At 46.5% G+C, this 20,638-nt stretch overlaps 2 protein-coding genes across 5 annotated transcripts; one reads left to right on the forward strand and one right to left on the reverse strand.

The window, feature by feature from the left end:
- Positions 1-434: 434 nt before the first annotated feature.
- Positions 435-5,850, forward strand: LOC125515274 (uncharacterized). 3 transcript variants are annotated; one of them, XM_048680714.2, is made up of 3 exons: positions 435-1,041; positions 2,750-3,143; positions 4,084-5,850. In XM_048680714.2, exons 2-3 carry the CDS (start codon positions 2,811-2,813, stop codon positions 4,981-4,983), a joined length of 1,233 nt encoding a protein of 410 aa, XP_048536671.2. In that variant the 5' UTR covers positions 435-1,041; positions 2,750-2,810; the 3' UTR covers positions 4,984-5,850. The 3 variants fall into 3 exon arrangements, with proteins under 3 accessions (XP_048536671.2, XP_048536673.2, XP_048536672.2); XM_048680716.2 differs by lacking the exon at positions 435-1,041 and adding an exon at positions 1,987-2,580; XM_048680715.2 differs by lacking the exon at positions 435-1,041 and adding an exon at positions 1,987-2,553.
- Positions 5,851-11,665: 5,815 nt separating this feature from the next.
- Positions 11,666-19,346, reverse strand: LOC125515275 (serine/threonine-protein kinase/endoribonuclease IRE1). 2 transcript variants are annotated; one of them, XM_048680717.2, is made up of 7 exons: positions 18,889-19,346; positions 18,105-18,294; positions 16,722-18,022; positions 15,206-15,378; positions 14,868-15,114; positions 14,469-14,763; positions 11,666-12,027 (listed from the first exon to the last, which is right to left on the reverse strand). In XM_048680717.2, the coding sequence occupies exons 1-7, from the start codon at positions 19,185-19,187 to the stop codon at positions 11,881-11,883; spliced, it is 2,652 nt and encodes an 883-aa protein (XP_048536674.2). In that variant the 5' UTR covers positions 19,188-19,346; the 3' UTR covers positions 11,666-11,880. The 2 variants fall into 2 exon arrangements, with proteins under 2 accessions (XP_048536674.2, XP_048536675.1); XM_048680718.2 differs by lacking the exon at positions 18,889-19,346 and having other exon boundaries at positions 18,110-18,294.
- Between the last annotated feature and the right edge of the window lie 1,292 nt (positions 19,347-20,638).

Here is a 20,638-nt window from a genome sequence, read left to right on the forward strand (position 1 = left end):
CATGCAGTAAATACCAGCTGCACTGCAGGCCGGGTCTCCGGCGGGCCGGGCTAGCTGTTGGCACGAGCCTCGCCCGTCCGTCGTGGTGTTCGTCCAGCTCGGCGCACGCATATACCCTACCACCATGGCACTACGACGACGACGTCCCTTTCGTCTTCCTCCATCCCCGGCCGTGTGTGCGCGTGTGGGGTGCGCCGATAAGTCAGCCGTGTCGTGTGTAAGTGAATTGGGCGACGTAGTGGATCTCCACTCTCTCCCTTCATGCACCGCCTGCCTGTCCTCCAACGTTTCAAAACCCAAAAACCCTGCACACAGAGAAACACCTTCTTTTTCCTGCTGCTCAGACGATCTGGCGTCAAGGCTGCTGCTGCTGGGTTTAGTATACCTTCCACCCGTCACGTTCTCCACCAATAACTTAATCCCCTCCGCACCCCGCTCCAGCCTGCCTGCTCTCCTCTCCTCTCTAGTAGTATAATATACTCCTCTTCCCAATCTGGCTCTCTCTCTCTCTCTCTTCATGTGCTAGCTCCATCTTCTTCCTCCTCGGCCCAGCTTACAGACACAGCTCTTGTTGGACAGAGAGAGAGAGGGAGGGGGGGTTCGAATTGAATTGAATCCCACCGACCGGGGCAGTGCAGTGCACGCACCTCCCCCTCACTCCTTTCCATTTACCTCCACCTATATAGCTCCCCGTATTTCCACCCCGCCCTCTTCTCTCTTAGCAGTACAGTGCGGTGCGGTGCGGTGCCTCTCCATATAATTTCAGCTGGTGCAAACCAGAGAGCAGCAGCTTTCTCCTACCTCTCCCTCGGACTACACCACAGCTAGAACAGCCATGCTCATGCAGGAAGAGAACTAGATAGCTAGCTAGAGTTAGTCCCTTGTTTACATAGCCAGCAGCTAGCTTCTTCTTGATCAGCAGCAGATAGGTAGAGGAGTTCTTTTCTTTCCTCAGTTTTCATACCAAGGCAAGCCGGCCAGGAAGGAGCAAGGAAGAGATACCGGTGATCGATCGGTTGAAGGAAACAGAGGAGTTTACAGGTGAGTCAATCAATCGCCGACGCCGGTGCATATATTCCCATTCCAGTTCCAGTTTGTGTGTGCAAACCAGTCATTTCTTCTCATTGGAAGTGGGGGAAAAGTAAAAATAAGAAGACAAGATACTACCAGAAGGAATTCAAATTCAGAAGCTTTCCTGCAGTCTTTCGTCCTTCCGGCCGTTTTTGCGTTTGAAATTGCCATTTGTGGCACCACCCTGCCTGGCGCGCGGCCATGTGCCGTGCCGCCAGCCATATTCATATTCGATCATTCTGAGTTTCTGACACACACCAGCTCATTCATCTTCTTTCCTGGAAAGAAGAACGGATGAATGGCAAGGGGAAAAACTGCACCAGCTCTGGACTTTTTCAAAAATTGCACCAAGTTTGGACTTCTTCCTTGCACAAGCAAGAAGGTCCCCAGTCCATTTTTGGGGCTCATTTGTTGTTTTTTTCAAAAATTTGAAAGTTCCCAGCCCATTTGGTCAAGTTGTTCGTCTCAATGATAGAAGGGGAAATTTCCTCCCGGCCGACGACGTCACGGCGGCTGGGCTACTGCGCCCTGGTATGGATAGAAATTGAATGGGCGAAGGAACGGATGGGATGCCCTGCCACGGTATTCCCCTCCATTGTGCGTGCCCCGGCCCTGCCCTTTTTGGTTTTTTCTACTTTCGCCCCTCCTCCAGCCTGGATTCCCCCTCTGGAAGGAAACACGCACAGCATCCAATCCAAGGGTAAAAAAAAGAGCAAATTCAAATTCGGTTTTCGAAATAAAAACAGTAAAAAAAAGCGCGTGGGGCAGTGAAAACGCAGGGCCGGGAGATTCCTTGCGCTTCGCCCGGCGAGATTCCCTTTGTTTGATCCGTACGGTAAACGCGATCGGATCGGGCAAATGGAAGCGAATTCCTCGGTGTTTCCACCGCGGGCGGGGCGTTAATTATAATTAGCCGCTTTACCGAGGGGGCAGGGCGGCTTCCGATTGACGCGTCCTCTGCTCCCACATGGCACGCCAGTGACGCGTCCCGCCCAATGGGCTGCCGCCACGTCAGCCAATGACAAATTCCTTGTGCTGGCCGCGTTTGACTTTTACCTTGGTGGTGAATCAACCCGGACCAAACATGAAACAACCACCCTTGATTTTTTCTCATTGTACGCCACCTGTATGGGCGCCTTTGCTTCGGAATAAAGAAAAAGAAAAATGGAAAACCCGGGCGTCACATGCGCGTCTCACATGGGGCGCGGGGCGGGCCCGGCCCATCATGCACCGCACACACGCGGGCCCCACGCGGGCGCGCTCGCTCGCTGCCGTCACTTTGAAAAAGGAGTCTGGTTCGGTTCGCAGAAGATATATATATCCCTCGGCCGGACGGACCCGTTTGTTTATTTACAAATATGTTTGCTTGTTTGTTTTACAGCTCGGAGGAGATCGCGCTCTGGTAGCATTAGAGGTTAGAGATAGATATAGATAGGCCCGATTAGCGCCTCTCTCGTCCGCTTGCGAGACGAAAGTCGATAGGTATCGTGATATTATTTTTAATTTTAGGTGTGTATGTAAATCCGCCTTGTCTTAATTTGGTGCCATGTATTGCCGCTGCTGCTTACCCTGGATGCCGATTAATGCGTGCATATCCAAATTTACGATCCGCCTCGCGTCGGCATTAATCCCGGCCCTGTATTTATACTTGCCTCTCCCGATTGTGCTTTGGTCGCAGAGTAACGCAGGCGAAGACGGGAAGAGAGTCAGGGGTTGAGGAGATTGGGATTGAGATTGCGATGGCGAGCGGGCGGTTCATGGAGGAGATGATGAGGGAGCACGAGCAGAGCCTGCTGGAGGCGACGTGCGGCGGCCTGTTCGACCACATCGAGGACCTGCTCGACTTCCCCAAGGAGGACTCGGCGGAGGACGTGCTGCTCCTCGACGCGCCGGTGCCTGACAGCCCCCTCGCCGCGCGCGTCCTCGCCGGCGGCGCGCCCCCGCCGGCGCCGGCCTCGCTGGAGCAGCAGCAGCAGCAGCAGCAGGCGTCGCTCATGGTGCCCCCGCCCCCGCCCGCCGGGGACCACTCCGCGGCCTTCCTCGGCGCCCTCGGAGACACCCACATTGGCACGGTGAGTAATTTTTTTTTCCGTTCGTTCAGTTCGTCGTCGGCGGTGGGCGGGCGTGCGTGCCAGCGCGGGCGCGGTTGGTTGGGTGGTTGCCGACTCCCGCGTACGGCCGATTTTAAGGAGGAGCGGATGCGTGCCCTGCCTGCCTGCCTGACCTAGCCGACGAACCGCCCCTGTCGGTCGCGCACGGCAGTTTCGAAAAAATCAATCTCATCATTTTTTTTCTCCCTTACCCCTGCCTGCCTCCAGAGGGTTCGAAATTCAAAAGTTCGAAACAGCTGGGCGGCAATCACGCGGCGCACCACCAAAACGGCACGCACCGCACGGCGCACACCGCCATTAGTGGTCACATGGAAGGGGACGGGACGGCGGTGGCTTCACCCGGCCGCCGTGTTGTCCGGGCGCGAGGAGCGGGAGGGAACGAACCCACGGCCGGCGCACCGCACCTCACCGGCGTGAATGGCCGGGGTGGTTGGGTCATGGGCGGGCGCGCGCCGTGGTGGAGGTGGAGGTGTCGGTGGCATGAGGGAGGCCGTGACCAAAGTTACTGCTGCTCCATATATTTTCTTTTCTTTTACTGGTGGGGATGGGGCGCGGGGGCCCGGCCATGTTACGTACCGGGGGCCCATCGCTTTCGGTAGTTAGCTAGCCCAACAACAACTGAGCAACTACTCCATCCAGTGTGTGTGTGCACCAGCAGTACCGCCAGTCCAGTCCTACCAGTAGCCCGCCAGCCCACCTTTTTCTCCCCTCCCCTTTACGCAACAGCAAAATAAACCCATCACTGTGGGCCAGCCCGGCCCGGACGTGCCGGCGTTTGCTTTACTGATTGAACAGTGGTCTATTCGGGTTGGAAAAAAAAAGTAGTCGCGTCGATTGGAGGCTGCAGTGAACTGGGAGTGTATGTGTTTCTGACATGGGATTCCTTGCTTTTTGTTTGCAGTGCGACGAGCTGGACATGGACATGGCGCAGCTCGAGTGGCTGTCGGGGCTGTTCGACGACACCTCCATCCCGCACGAGCCGGCCTTCGCCTGCGCCGCGCCCATCATCAGGGCCTCCGCGCTGAGTGCCAACGCCGGCGTCGTGCTGCCCGACAAGATGGAGGACGCGCTCTTCCGCAGCTCCAGCCCCACCTCCGTGCTCGAGGACGGCGCGAACAACGTCAACGTGAACATGAACAACAACAACAGCGGGGGCTCCTCGGCGTCGTCGACGTCGTCGTCGGCATCGTCCTCCTCGGAGTCATTCTCCGGGTGCGGCCGCCCGTGGTCTGTGCCGCTGTCGCCGCGCCCGGAGCCGCCGGTGCTCGTCATCCCGGCGCGCGCGCGCAGCAAGCGGTCCCGCGCCTCAGCGTTCCCCGCTGCCATCCGCGCCGCTGTGCCCGCGCCCGAGACCATCCTCGTGCCGACGCCCATGTTCTCCTCCACCTCCTCCTACTCGGAGGAGCCCGAGTGCATTGCCGAGTCCAACTCGCAGCCCAAGAAGAAGAAGAAGGCCAAGAGGCCGACCCCTCCGGTCACCTCTGATGCTGAGGGCGACGCCGACTACGAGGAAGGCAGCGGCGGCGCCGCGCTCGCGCCCGGCGAGGTGCGGAGGTGCACGCATTGCCAGATCGACAAGACGCCGCAGTGGCGCGCTGGGCCGCTGGGGCCCAAGACGCTCTGCAACGCATGCGGCGTGCGCTACAAGTCCGGCCGCCTCTTCCCGGAGTACCGCCCGGCGGCCAGCCCCACCTTCGTGCCAGCCATCCACTCCAACTCCCACAAGAAGGTGGTGGAGATGCGCCAGAAGGTTGAGCCCAAGGGCGACGACCTGCTGCAGTTCATCCGCCGCCGGGATTGATCGAGCTCCCCGTGCCGGCATCGGTCGCCGGACGGTTGGTCTCGTCTCATCCCCCTTAGCTATTATATATGTATACATGCTAGTATGTATGCATTGCATGCTTGCTTCCATCCAAGTAGTCAGTCAGTCATCGTCGTCCGTCGTCATGCATCCACCCACCATCATCGCCATGCATCGGTTTCAGTCAGCATCCACCCATCAATCGCCGGGCATCCTGGCCGGCGTTAGTTCAATAGGGCTTTTCTTTTGGGTTTACTCCACCTCTTTTTCTTCGTCTATTACTTAATTGGTTCCCCCTAAGAAGATTTTTTGTTTGTATAGAGGAGGGTGAGTGAGGAGGGCAGGAGAAATAGATGGATGGATCAATCACAGAGTCAGTGGTTGTTGCATTGCAGTTGCTTGCAAATTAGGTACTAGGTGAGAAGGAGAGCTAAACCAGCAGCAGCAGCAGCAGAGGCAGAGGCAGCTAGGCAGTCAATTAGGAAAGTTGGTGTGTGCTCTGAAGCAAGAGTGAAGTCAAGGAGATTTGTTGGTTTGCTATATAAGTTAGAGAGAAACTTTGTGTCAAGTAGTAGCCATCAGGAGGTTGAAGTAGGGGGATCACCAATCAATCATAGTCAGCAGTTTATATTGGAGCTTGGTGTACTCAACTCTGAATATTCTTTTTGCAGTTCATCTATGTTTAGGGATTTATAAGTGGTGTCTGTCTTTCTTGTGTTTTATACTAGTAGTGTTACCCTTTTTTTTTATTACTAGTAGCCATTAATTAAGATTCCTTTTTTTTTAGTCATCATGCCTTGTTGCCTCTATGCAAGTTGTGATCATCCAAGCAAAGGAATTATAATCCTTGAGCTCTTCTTTTCCCCCCGTTTCTCCTGTCAACTGACTATGCAAGTTGAGCACTGCTACTGATAGTGACTACTACTCCTAGTGACAATTATAAATGCTAATGCGCCGCAACATCATCAGTACTATAATAAAACAGCAAGACACACATAATGCATAGTACTTATGATGTGTAAGGGGACAGAGCACATGGTCAAATTCAAGGTCCTGGTCCTGGAGCACACTCATATATGGATGTGGCCTGTCCATCCATATAATAAATTCATGATTGATGGCAATGAACATTCCCATGTCCACCCCAGTTGGACAGATGCTCAATTGGATTGGATTACCTTCACCATGTGCTCTGCTAGTGCTACAACTCATCAAAGTGCCACCACGTGGCGTGAGCTCGCGCCCTGGTATGTGAGACCTTTAGTACCGGTTGGTAACACTAAAGGTTTTTTTTGAATTTTTTTTGATTTTTTGATTTTTAATTTTTTTGAATTATTTGATGATTTAGTCTCTAATCACCTCTCTTAACTGCTCAAGCGTGGATCACTCATTTCAAATCATCTAACTTCCCGACCGGTCACCCATCCGTCTCACTACTCCAGCCCGAGCACGCTTAACTTTTGGGTTCTATTCTCCTTCGTTTCCGAGTCTGCACTTGTTGTTTTCCTGACAATAGTAAGATGTCAATCCTATTAACCCTCAGGAGTTTAGCTTGAGCATGAAGTCACACATTTCACCGTTTGAGTTTAAAACTATTATTCTAAAAAACAGTAATTATTTAGTAACGCTAATATTTCTTGAATGAGTTTGACCATAGTTTGACCACAGTTTGACCAGATTTGACCAAAATTCAAAAAATTAAAATAATTATTTAGTAACACTAATATTCTTGAATAATTATGTAGTAACATTAATACTTCTTGAATAAGTAGTTTGACCAGATTTAACCAATTTTTTTTAAACAAACTGAAATTTGACCATATCTTTTTTTCCTTTTGGAATTTGAGGATTCTAAAAATTCCAAACAGGCCGTAAGCCGTCTCCATCGGATGCGGATTTTCGTGCTGAATTTTTTGATATATTATATGTTTTTTTCCGACATCGTATGCAAAAGTTATAGCCGTTTTACATTTTCCCTACACTTTTTGCAAAACATGTCCAAATTGTAGTTTTTAAATTTTCCTAACCAGTAGATGTAGTAATATAACTACCTCTCGAAAGATTTTATTTTTTGAAGTTTTTATCATTTTCTTTTGATTTTTTCAAAACTGAAATGGCGACAGGGGGGGGGGGTAGAGTTTGAAAATTGACCTTTAGTACCGGTTCATGCCACAAACCGGTACTAAAGGTGATCGTGGGGCCCCGGCCTGACGCCAGCCTGCCACCACCCCTTTAGTACCGGTTCGTGCCACGAACCGGTACTAAAGGTTCAACACGAACCGGCATTAATGCAAATCCGTTCGAACCGGCACTAATGGTACCATTAGTATCGGACCAAAATCAAACCGGCACTAATGTGCTTCACGTTTGACCCTTTTTCTACTAGTGAGGGTCCATGATAACAAGGTTTGGTTTAAGGCCTACCAACATATTGGGTTGCGGCCTGCTTATAGGGAGTTGTGGGATGGGCTTTCAGATCAAGAACTGTAGGAAAATGCTACTCCCTTCTGAAATTTAGTTTATTATAGGTTCATCATAAAAATCACTTCAACAAAACAGTAGTACTTTTAATTAAAGCCGTGTTGAAAAACCAAATTATACAAAAGTTAATGCAGTTGTAGTTAATCAGTGCATATTCCCAAAGACAACAATCCAGTAAGAAAGAAGAGAAATTTACTGCGGGACATACAAACTAGAAATTTGGGATTTATTTTTAGGGATTGAGCCTCATAAACATCTTTTTGAGGGATTGAGCCTAATAAACTTAAATGTAGTGAGTATTGGGTTTTCGGAAATAGCATGTGCAGCTCCTCTGCCTTATTTTGTTTGAAGGAAAACGAATTTGGCACAACTCATATTTTCTATTTTGCAGAAAGAATCCAACGATATGGAAACAATGTTTTGAACTTTTCAAAAATTCTTTGAAAAAATCTGGCATGTTAGGAAGATGATTTTAAAGTGTAGATTCACTCATTTTGCTCCGTATGTAGTTACTTGTTGAAATGCCTAGAAAGACAAGTATTTAGGAACGGAGGGAGTACATGTGTAGAACTTGATGTGCCAGAGTCCTAAATGGCGTATGCAACCTCAAAATATGCAAAACAACTAACCATCCATTTTTGCAGATTGACTCGCTGTCTAGGCTCGCCGCAGCCCCGTCTGTGTCAGATCCAGGGACCTAGGACACATTCCCCTAGATGTATTGTCTCCCCGTGCAGTGGCGGAGCTAGCCGACAATCCATCGGAGGGGGGGACACAAATCATCAGTGTTTGGAGGGGGGGCAAATGCTAAAAAATTCCAATCTAAGCCCTATTTATTTTTTTTTCTTCAGAAAATTACCCAATGCTGGGGGCAGCGCCCCCCCCCCCCCTAGCCTCAACATAGGTACGCTACTGTCCCCGTGGCTCATCGACTCGGTGGAGAATCTCAAACTCAAGTTCCACCATGGTCATGTCTGTGGCGGTGCAAGAAGCAACAAGCCCCCCCACCCCCCGTCCCCCCGCGACCTCTCAGCGGCAAGGATGTCAAAGGGTGGAGGAGCAAGAAGCGAGGAGTGGCGACATGGCAAGCAGGAAGAGTAGATGGAGCAGCGGGAGCGCCACACTTTTGGGGGATGTTCTTGTGGGAGAGCAAAATCTACAAAGGGAAAGGGGAAGAGCATGCGCGCTTGCGCACCCGTCTGATCTGATTGATTGATTGGTGGATCAGAGAAAGAGTACCATGATGGATCTAGAAATATAAGATACATGCATAGATCTGGATATGTTAGATACATGGATATATCTAGATCTGTTGTTAGATAGATGCACAGATATGCACAAATTAGATACGTGTGTAGATCTAGATATATTATATACATGCGTGGATCTAAAAGACCACCATCTGTAGATAATTCTAGATGCAACATCAACTCTATTGAAAATAACCAGCCTTGTTTTCGAAACCTACTAACATGATTGTCATAAGAAAGAAAACCAGTTTAAGACCATTGTAACCGAATTGGTAATGCATACTCACCTATGTAACTTCTTGCCAGATTTGTTGCTCAACAACGTCCTCACCTTCATTCTTCCTTCGATAATCCTGCTACGCTCCACCACATCGTTGAATGCGATGGTGAGGAGGAGGAAGATGAAGATGGGCAGAGGCGCGATGATCCCTGCGGAAGAGGAAGGAAGGCGTCAACATGAAAAGGTAGCATGCCCGCAAAAAAGGGTGAAAAGTAGCTTTACCGTGTTGCAATGGGAGAGTGGCGAGACGATAAGGACTTCTCGGCATTAGAGTCAGGGATGTGCCCTATATATGAGTATGAGGGTGGGGTATACAAATGTCTGGATCACGGATTTAACCGCAAGAAAACTAGTTTAGATTAATTTTTATGAATTGTGTGATTGGGAGGGAGGATCGACGGCGACGGTAAGTACTTATTGGCAATAGCATCCGGGGTGGAGTGGGTGTGGTTTATATGTAAATGGTTAGGAGTTAGGGGTGTGGTCTATATATAAGTAGGACGGTGGGGTATACAGATAGTTGGATCATGGATCATATAAGAGGGTGGTGTATATAGATTGTTGAATCATGGTTTTAACCACAAGAAAAACTAGTTTGGATTAGTATTTGTGAATTGTGCAACTGGGAGGGAGGAGCGACGGCGACAGTAAGTACTTATGGCCAATGGCGCCCGAGTGAAGTGGGGTGTGGTTTATATGTAAATAAGAGGGTGGGCATACAAATGATTCGATCGTGGATTTGACTGCAATTGGAAATTATTTCCTTTGTTATACATTAATGTATGAAAGGATGAACCAAAAATACACTTGTCCTAACAGTAAGTGTCTTCCTTCCTTATTTCTTATAATAAATTGTTTTGAAGCAAAATCCATTTTGCGCTGAGCCCCTCCATGATCGACGAGCTAGAGGTGGCAGCAATACGTCGGCACGATCGGGACATGCTAAGCCCAAGGCGGCAGCATTGACGGGGGCACCAAGATGGACACGGGCCAGAGGATGTGGCAGTGGCACTGGTAGAGGCCAGGCGAAGGCAAGGCCAGTATGTGCAGCTGCGTGTGGTACTGAAGAGCGTGGCGGTGTGCGACCATGGCCGTTGGATCCATGAACGGCGCACAAAAAAATCATACTAGCTATTAGCCCGTTGAAAAATGAATAAAGACAACTACTTCCTCTGTAAATTAATATAAAAGCGTTTAGATCACTAAAGTGATAATCTAAACACTTTTATATTAGTTTATAGAGGGAGTAGCTGTGAAAATATCCACAATTAATAAAAACAAGCCACTTTTGGCTGCTTCAGGGTAGCATGCCTCGGTCTACTTTCAGTTTCAGTGCTAACCGGAGAGAAAGCGGAGTAATACATGGCAAGAAACGCGGCTATACCCCATAAAGAAACGCGGCTAAGTACCAAATGCATTAATAGTCGAGAGAAAGAAGCAAATGATTTACGCGGCATTGCCGACGGAACGGTACTTTTTGGAGTGACTAGCATGAATGTATGCAAATGCGACGCAACCGGGAGAAGTAGGTGCTGGTCGACCGGCGGAATGCCTCGATCAAATAATATATGTACCAAGTATTGATTTGAGAAATTTTTGACTCATTTTGACCATAGTTTGCAAGATATTCAGAAGAAAAAAATAGTCCAAGCCGGCTAACATGGCATTTTTTTCCACGTGTACACTTACAAGCGGGGCCAACCTGTTAGAGATCATGTGAACAAGATCAAATAATGGATTAGAACAAGGTGCAACTTTTACACCAATAGAAGGTGTTATGTGCAACAAACCCAAAACGTAGGTGATATTGCAAATTTGACCCCCCCCCCCCCCTCCAATCCGGGTGGTACCACACATTGGGTGCTACCATGCTACTATTTTTTAGAGAACATATTTAAATGTTTCCAAAAATTCCAAAAAATCATGAGTGTTCATAAGACATATCCCTACAAACCATAAATGTTCAAATCAAAATTCAAAACACACAAAGAAAAACAAAAGACAAATTCAGCATGAATAATGTCGCAAAAAGCAAGCCAAAATGATACTGTTCAATTGTGTATTTTTTGACCGTTGGATCCCAGATCCACATATGAGCTCCCGCGGAAGCAGATGAGCTTAGGTGCTCCGGAGCACCATTGTTGATGAGAACTTATGGGACCTCAGCGAGATGGAATGAACAGTTGATCAGAAACACTCTTCTACCAATTGACCCAGAATTAATAATCTTCCAACTGAAACCCAAAGATCTATAATTGTCGTCAACTATATGTAGCATCTGACTATGGGTATGTCGCGAGATATTCAGGACAGGTCAGGAGTACCTGGCTCCCGAGTCCATGAAGACCATCGAGCGAGCAACAAGCAATAATCATCAAGCTGATAGTTCGGCAAAACATGCTTTAGCGCCATGTCTCGCTTGGCATTCTGCATGATATTCGCTTGATAGTTCGGCAAAACATGCTTTAGCGCCATGTCTCGCTTGGCATTCTGCATGATATTCGCTTGATAGTTCGGCAAAAATGCTTTAGCGCCATGTCTCGCTTGGCATTCTGCATGATATTGTAATATGTCCTTTGAACATTTCTGGTAATCAATAAAACTCGATAGAGTTTCCCTCAAAGCTAAAGATTAATAGGTTCCCTCATAAAACTCAATATGTCACAAGATATTCTGAAAATCCATCGATTTATTTGTATGGATAATACTCCATTATTTTATCAGTGACACTATAACAACAATTATGTGTAATACAATGTACAGATTAATAACTGAGATCTCTTCTGATTTCTTTCAATGATAATATGATACAGATCACATGTACATACAATTTTGCTAGGAGAAGATTCGTTAGTGCATACAGTAGAGGGATGACATCTGCTTTAGTTATACCGAGATCCCAATGAAATATTTCCTGAAATCTTCTTCATCCTTGCAATAAACTGACATGACCTTGTACACTTCAATCAGCAGCTTTGGAAATCGGCTTGAGAAATAACGATCAAATCCCTCAGGCAGTGACCCAAGTAACTCCTGAAAATTGATGAAAACGTTTAGCTTCTTGGCAACACAGAGAGGAGGAAACAAGGCTGAGCTCACTGGGGAGCATAACCATAACAAGCATTATCCATCCCTGAAGATTGCTATAGCACATTGAAGACCAACAGATGTAAATGATGGGGATTAAATCTTCTCAACTATACCTGATGCAAAGGTGGCAATAAACTTAGGGTCATTTCACAGAATTTCCTGGTCTTAGGAGTTTGGTGGGGGTGGAAGACCAGGTTGCTACCCGTGTTGTTAGTGCTGTGGTACATTAACAGTGAAATCGTTGTGCCAACCTAAGTGCTTCATAGTTATGGAACGCCAGTAGGATTTTTTTTCAGATGAATCAAACAAACTAGTACAAATGAATTCTAAGTGTAGGATCAAGGAAATCAAACAACCAGCAACCAAATACACTCTTGAAGGAAGCTTTTTTCTATGGAAGCCCTTGTTCAAGACTATTATTCCCCAGTCTCCTCTTTGATTCAAAGGATTTCTAAAGGAATTTTGAAGGATTCTAATTGGTAGGATTTTTTTTCCTATGTAGGTTGCTTGATTCGTAGAATACAATCCATAGGAAATTTTCCTTAGAATTCATTTGTACTAGTTTTCATAGGAAAATTTCCATCCACTCCAGCCTCATGTGAAGAATCCTACACTTCTCAAATGCCCATACTAATCATGTGGTACTGAAGATGGCATGCCACTCCAATCCTATGTTTTGCCTATTCCGGCGTTTTATAAATCCTGCGAAACGAAGAGGCTTTAACTGGGTGTGACAAGGCTCCACGGTTTGGAAGGGCAATGGTCTAACCGGCATCAATATTGCAGTCTGACCAGGTGTCCCAGATTGACATGCTTGTAGTAGCCATCATTATGCAGAGAACAATTTCTTGAGCCCCTCAATGAACTGTTGAGTTAGCCAGATTTAGAGCTCTTTAACAGCCATATTTGACTATTGTATTGTTCAGTGCAACTAGCTGCTACTGTGAGGGATGAGGCTGTTCAACCAGTTCTAAATTTCATCTTCAATAAGAGTAATAGCTATTTTTGTTTGCATGTGTGTGGGCATATTCTGCCACTCAGTCGCCATCCTTGGGCCCTTAATTCATCTCCATTCTTCGTACTGTTCATTTCATTAATTTTATTTTTTGGAGAAAAACAGTACAGGCGCAGACACTCACAACATGCACACACACACCCTACCACTATGAACGCATGCACATACACCTCAGCCGACAGATCTTAAGATTGTCTTAGTTGCCATAGGCACCTCATAGTTGACGGTCACATCATACCACTGAAAGGATAGAGCCGAAAAGCCTGAAATAGATCAAGGAAAATATGCGAGCACCCTTACCAAGTATAGGACTTGGACCTAGGTAGGCTGGTTCCACCAGAAGAAACCTAACCAACTAAGGTAAGCTTTGTTTGCAGCTCACTTTCTTTAGGAAAAGAAAGAGACAGCACCCAGTTGGGCAATGTTGACACATGATCACCTTCAAGCGAGCATCACCAACTTATCATTACTGGAAGCTAGACAGCTTGGATGACACTCGGTGATCTATACAAGATGGTAATGACGAGACACGTCACTGTATGAAGGTTGTAACTTGTCTAGGGTGGACATGTGCTGCCGCTAGCGGATTCAGTGTGCCTGTTTGGAGGGATTCATTTATTGGCTTACCTAAGCATGGAATAAGGAGACCGCCAAAGCCGAAAAACAGTATCAAGTTCATCTTTGGGTTATCTTCTCTTGCTCGTGTGCATTAATTTATGGTTTGCTTATTATAGATCACAAACAGTTTAACTCGAATTAGGTTGTCAGTGCACCAATATAGACTCATAGGTGTAACTGATTGTGTTTAAAATGCAAAACTTTTTTTAAACTTATTTCCGTCAATTGTGCTAAACACATGTTTTAGCTTAAGAGAATCATAATCTATCTATCCACCCACTCTAGGTGGTTTCCTTGATCCTAGACCGCTCCACCGCCACCACTGACAGCAACTTCAGCGAATCCTCTACCTTCCCTGGAGAATTAACTCATGCCAGATCATGGTGGAATGATTAAATTTAGAACAAGAACACACCATAGGCATGTCAAGGTTGTGCTCAGGAGCATTCGCATGGTTGCCATGAGGAACAACAGAGACAGTGAATGGGGAGAAATATGTCACGGTAAGCATTTTGCTCACTAACCATGGAAAGAATAAACAGAAGTCCACTATAGTTAGGTGACATCTCTTGGAACATCCATGACTATAACTCATTTAATATGGTGCAAGGACCTACGATTGTGCATGTTTAATACAGTAATAAAACACAGGATTGTTGAAGTTCACCATACCAGTTTGACCAGCGAACAATATAGCCATACACATAGCATAAACAAGAGCAAATGCGACAAGAGGTGCAGCATAACTAACCTTGAGATCAGCTGGAAGCTCTCTGTAATGTCCTGACTTGTTTCTAATCAACCTGAGAAGGTCACGAGTTGACTCGAAATTATATTTCCTATAACGACCCACATCGGCAACCAGACCATCATCCAACTTTTCTCGCCATTTTCCACCAAAAGCTTGATGCCCTATGCTTTCCAAAGCATTAAGGAGGTCAGTTTCAGTGGTTTTCTCAATTCTATCGCTGGTATCTCTTAGAAACAAAAGCCGCAACTCAGGGCTCCAAAAGAGAGGATGATTTATCGCGTACACCGCTGTGGGTCTGTTGACATTTTAAAAGTGAATTTCAGTAAAAAAAAAAACAGTAAGCCTTACATAACCTATGTGTTCAGCACAGCAAGAATGTACATTGACCTAAATTCTTACCTCTCATCTGGTTTTGGTTGTAACAACAGAGAAATAAGATGCACCGCTTCTGGAATGTGATCCACCACGAAGAGATCAAAGTGACCGTTTATAATGTTTATGTCCCGTTCATAGTACTCACCAAACGGATGCTTGCCTTTAGTGATACAATAGAAAATAAGGCAGCCCAAACTAAATAAATCCATTGCGCGAGTCTGACTAGCACGACGAAGCTGCTCAGGTGCTTGCCAACCGGAGCTTCCATATCCTGCAATACACTGTCGAGGATTAAACAGCTACTTTAAAAAGAAAAGAGTGCTATTATTGAAAAAATGCAAGTAGGGTTTAATCTTGCTTACCAGTGCCATGATGACTAAGAGACGACATATCCTCTTGCAAACGCTTACTGATACCCATATCAGAAAGCTTTGCGCCGAGAGATCCCTCCTTACTTATTAAGACATTCTGAGGCTTCAAATCGCGATGTATGATTCCTAAACTATGCAAATGCACAATACCAGCGACAACATCTCTGCATAAGAAAATTCACAAGATACGAGTGAGATGCATAAAAATAAATAAGATAGGAGCAATCATACAGGCACGGCAGCAGATGCACTGGCTAACAAAATCATGGGCATTATCAATATTTCAAGAAGCAAGAAATAGAAGAATACTGACAAAGCTATAGTAGATTGCAGCTAGTGGTGATATAGCAGGCATTATTTGCTCAAGTATATGTTAAGTACTGCGTACAAATGAGTATATCTGGATGTGCTGGGGTCATAACAAGTACCCATTCAGGTTTGTAAGGTCTACAAATCTTGCCACAAGTCAAACTTGATAAAGTTTGACCAAGTTTGTAGAAAAATACTACCGCTCTTCCGGTTTAAAGGGCTTATCTCAAAATTCTCAGCAACCAAGGTAGATGGTGAGTAGAGGGCACGAGTTTCATGAGTTCAAAACTGCCCACTAAAATATGCCTCACATGTTCAACTCCCAAAGCAATAAATGCAACACCCTCCCTCTAATTAGATCCATATGGTGCATACATGGCCTCTAATTCCCTCTCTCTCATCTCCATGGATTAAATGAGCCATGTGATTCAAAGCACTTTAACTCAATAAGACTGAAAGTGGGACTAATATAATGAAAATCCATTTTTTTTAGATAGGCCCTCTAAATTGGAAGGGAGGGAGTATATAAAAATCTACAATCCAATAAATACATTATGAAATGATATTTCATGATAGACCTAGTGATATTGATTTGGTGTTATGGATGTTGATATTTGTTCCTATAAACTTAGTCAAACTATGCCAACACATCCATTAGCAAGCTTCTTTCGAGTTTTGGATCTTCCACAATTGAAATGTAGCCAATTTATGCTCTGTTCGTCTAACTAGTTAGTAACGTTTATCTTCTAACTAATTAGCAACATCTATCTTAAGAGCCATAACAGAAAGTACACTACAATCTATAAATATAATCCATTAATTTACTATATCCATAGCACCGGACAGCACAGCACCATCAAGCTGGACCATATTCCTTCGAAATCCAGCCTTAACGTAATTTGATTAGTCAAAACTGCATTATCTTGAGAATAGGGAATGCAGTATCTTATGGAAGAGATAAAAAGGGGTAGACTCAAGGGCTCTTTGCCATTAAACTGTTCCATGTGTTCATGTAAAATAGCAATGGCATACGCCTACAAATGGTGATATCACCAAGCATGCACATTGACCAGGTTGGTATTTAAAACTTTTCAGTCATTGATGTGGCTGATACACCTCGAGGGAGAAGGTGTTGGAATTATGCTCATACCCAACCAACATTTCTAGTGGATAATATAGAAGGACACGAGTTCAATACCTCATCAGCTTTAGGAGTTGTGGCGAAGGAAGTCCATCCTGCGTCCAAAGTTCTACATCTATTTTCTCAACATCTGAAAAAGATGGATCTGTATGCTGTTGGATCAGATCAGCCAAGCTGCAGCGGCACCTCTCAAGGGAAATATAAACAAAATTGTCATCCTGATCACAGCCATACAGTCTAACAATATTAGGATCACGATCCGATGCAATAAGATTCTGAATCTCTTTTTGGGCTATATCAGTGTGTGAACGAAGCAGGCGTTTCACTGCAACTTCACGTCCATCATAGGAACCCTCAAAGACAACTGTGCCATTGCTCCCTTTACCAATTTCCTTTTTGTGAACACGAAGTTTTCCAATCTGGCATCCGTCAAGGCCATCAGGGAGTGCATACAGCATCTCATTTGACCCACCAGTTCCACTGCTCTCTTTGTCAGATGCTGAACCGATCTCTGTGCTATTGGCCCTTCCATCTTTCTTCCGTGTTTTCCTTCTCTTAGATGTTCCCTCTGACTTCCCTCTAAGGTCTATTGATTTCTGTTCACGAACAAATGGCTTCATAAGTACACTCATGAATTGCTTGCAAGACTTGCTTGAATAGGCCAACCTCACCAGCCAAGCAAGGACCACCAATAAGGTAAGCACCGGGAATAGCAATCCATAAGCATTATTAGTGAACCTGTTGGCTTGGGGGTCAGCAGGGACAAGATGAACAAGAGCACCATCAACAGTTTGATTCTGAGTGCCATTCAGGGCTACACCAGACTTGCTAGCAGTTTGTTGTGGAATCACCAAAGTTTGAAGTTGTCTCAAAGCATCAGCACCATCCCTAGTGGTAACTTTGTTCACATCTTGCAAGACAAGTGCATTGGCTGTACTGGAATCAGGTAAAGTAAGTTTGATCGGTACACCATCAGTCCTAATGCACGGAATATTTTCTTGCAAACAGGATGATTGTTCAAGCATATTTGGATGGCTTTGTTTAACATAGTAGTTTGCAGAGAAAGAAGACCGTGTCCAGTTAAACAAATGTACACCAAGATCTGATGCACTGAGAGAATAATCGGTTCTCACAACCACGATGATATTAGAACTTCTACCAACATCTAACTTGGATGGTGCTTCCCCAGCCGGGACTGCTAACTCATTCAAGGCGGCTGGCAGACTATGCTTGTAAATGATCTCACCACTATCAGCATCAACGGCAAAAGTTGTCGAGGCTTTTGATCCAATAGTAACCACAGAATCCCGTATGTATGGAGTTCTAGCGATAAACTCTTCCAATTCCCAGGGAAGTTTCTACAGGAATAAGCCATGGATGAGAAACATAATTTTTTATCAAAAAGTACTTGGAGAACTAGCATACTTGTGTAAAGCATACCACACCGGTGCCATTATGAACTTCCACGAGATCAGACTCGTCCAAAGGATATATGAGATAGCTCAAATCAGAGTTTGTGGTGGTAATGTGCTTGGACAGAGGTGGTCCTGTGGAGAACTGCCACAGAGGAGATTCTGATAGACGGTCCACAAGTTGAATTGTGCCATTGTCATAAAATCGCAGTTCAGAGCTGTTCGCAAAACAAGCAAAGAACTCCAGTCAATCACAGGACAGGTCTGTAAGTTGCTATAAAATTGAAACAGAGGACAGATCTGCAAGTTGCTATAAGATTAATCACATGAAAGATCAGCAAATTGCCACAGAAACTGCCAGCTACTTGACAGCCTAATTGATAGATCAAAAGAGAAAAATACAGCATAGATCCCAAACAAAAAGAGTAGCTAATCTGGTAAACAAACTCAACATTTTATTATTACCTAAACCTCCCACTTTGGGAATAGAAGAGCAAAAGCTCCCTCCACACCAGAGCACCCTAAAATCCAGTGAGGCGTCATCCATGAACTAGTACTTCCAAGATTCATCTGAACACAGGTAACTCACGCGGGCACACTTATACTTAACCTAGGCAGCTAGAGAGCCAGCTCTTTCCTCTTCTCCACTCAAATGCAGCACGAAATAAGCTTACAGAAATAGCTGAAAACATGATAAAAGCTTGCAAGACCTACCACAATCCATTTCTCCATTATTCCGAGAGAGCGATTAAGAGGGCAAGCCATGCAGAGTGGCGCTTAGGGGAGTTGGACGGGGACACGATCTAGCTCACCTGATGCCGGGCCCTACATCCGGGTTCTTTACAGCGTTCGACGGCACCGACCGGCGGCGCGGCGGCCTGACCAGGAACGGCTGCTCCGCGGGGACGATCTCCGTGGAGCCCGCCTCGTCCCCTCGCCCCTCGCCGGCGGGGAGCGCGAGGGACGGCGCCGGCTGCTGCGGCGGCGGCAGGGGGAGCGGGAGGAGAAGGGGGGCAGGGGCGGAGTCGGCGTCGTCCTCGAAGCGGGCCCCGCGGAAGGCGAGGCCCGACAGGAGGACGAGCGGGAGGAGGAACCGCCGGAGCGACCTCATCGTCGTCGTCGACGTCGTCAGCCGCGGCGAGGGGCGCGGGAGGGCATGGGGCGAGGCTAGGGTTTCCGAGAGGGGATTCGTTGGGGACGGGGGTTTGGATCTCGGCTGGGTTGGCTGGTTTGCTTCGCGGGGAAGGAGGAGGCTTCTGGAATCGATGGATTTGACCAGGAAGGAAGGGATGGAGGAAGGAGACGGGAAAGTGACGGCGGCGCCGGATTTGCGAGCCTGCAGGGGCTGCGATTGTCAATTTTTTTAATTTATCTTTTGGAAAGCCCTTCATTTCAGTCGACTGATCCTAGACGTTGCTTTGGCCGTGTCCCCCGTCAACCACGTGACTTGTGGGACCCACCCGCCGCTCCACCGACCCTTATCCTCTTGGGCAGTACTAGGCGCCGGCGCGCCGGTTGGGCCGGTCGCGCCCCAGCCATCCGATGCAGCGAGTCTCAACCGTTGATCTACGCGTTGACTTTCCCCCAATCTCTTTCTCTCTCTAATTTTTTTAATTTGATTGAAGCTTTTTTCATCTAAGATCGAAGCTTGTTCTGTAAACGGGTGTAACTATTTTCGTCTTGTTGTGTCCGGTTGAAACTTTGTATATCTTTCGGTTGAATCTTTTTTTATCTAAGGTTGAAACTTTTTTCATAACGGTTGCAGCTTTTTCAGTTTGAGAGTGGCTGTTGAAGCTTCCCTGTTCATGGTTGAAGCTTTTTCTATCTAGGGTTGAAGCTTTTTTGGCAATGGTTGCAACACTCATATCGGTGATTGTAGCTTTTTTTGTGTCTGGTTCCAGCATTTCAAAAATACGGTGGTAGCAAAAATTGACGCTGATTCCAGCCAAATACAAAACGGTGGTAGCAAAATCGCCGCCGCCTTGTAGCACGCCCTGCCGTCTCTGTAGTTGCAGCACCTATTCATCTTGTCGTAGCACCACCATTGTCGGCCGTAGCTCTCAACGTTTCTGTTCGCGCAAAAAAATCAGCACGCCGGTTGAAGCTTTTTGTCACGCCGGTAGAAGCTTCTTTCCACGCCGGTTGAAGCATTTTTCACAGAGTTGAAGTTTTTCCCCATGCCGGTGGAAGCTTTTTTCACCGCGGGTTGAAGCTTTTTTCCAGCATTGAAGCTTTTTCCCATGTCCATCGGTGCCCGGCGCCCACCTGTTTGCAGCATTGCCGCACACCGGTTGTATCATCTGTAGGTCGCCGTTTGAAGCTTTCATATGAGAGTACGGTTGTAACTTTTTAGTTCGCGGTGGTTCAGTTGAAACTTTTACAAACTGTAGTTGAAGCTTTCATATCAATGATTGTAGCTCTTGAGTCGCACCATGGTCCGGTTGAAGCTTTATATACAGTTGGTCGAAGTTTTTCAAATCAACGGTGGAAACTTTTCACCAGAACGGTTCCAGCATGCAACATCGTCTCAGGTATCGCGCACCCATGGCTGGTCGCGTGCCA

The sequence above is a fragment of the Triticum urartu genome, chromosome 6A, assembly GCF_056163025.1.
Source record: "Triticum urartu cultivar PI428250 chromosome 6A, HENAU_Tu73, whole genome shotgun sequence".
In the NCBI taxonomy this organism is placed as follows: domain Eukaryota; kingdom Viridiplantae; phylum Streptophyta; class Magnoliopsida; order Poales; family Poaceae; genus Triticum; species Triticum urartu.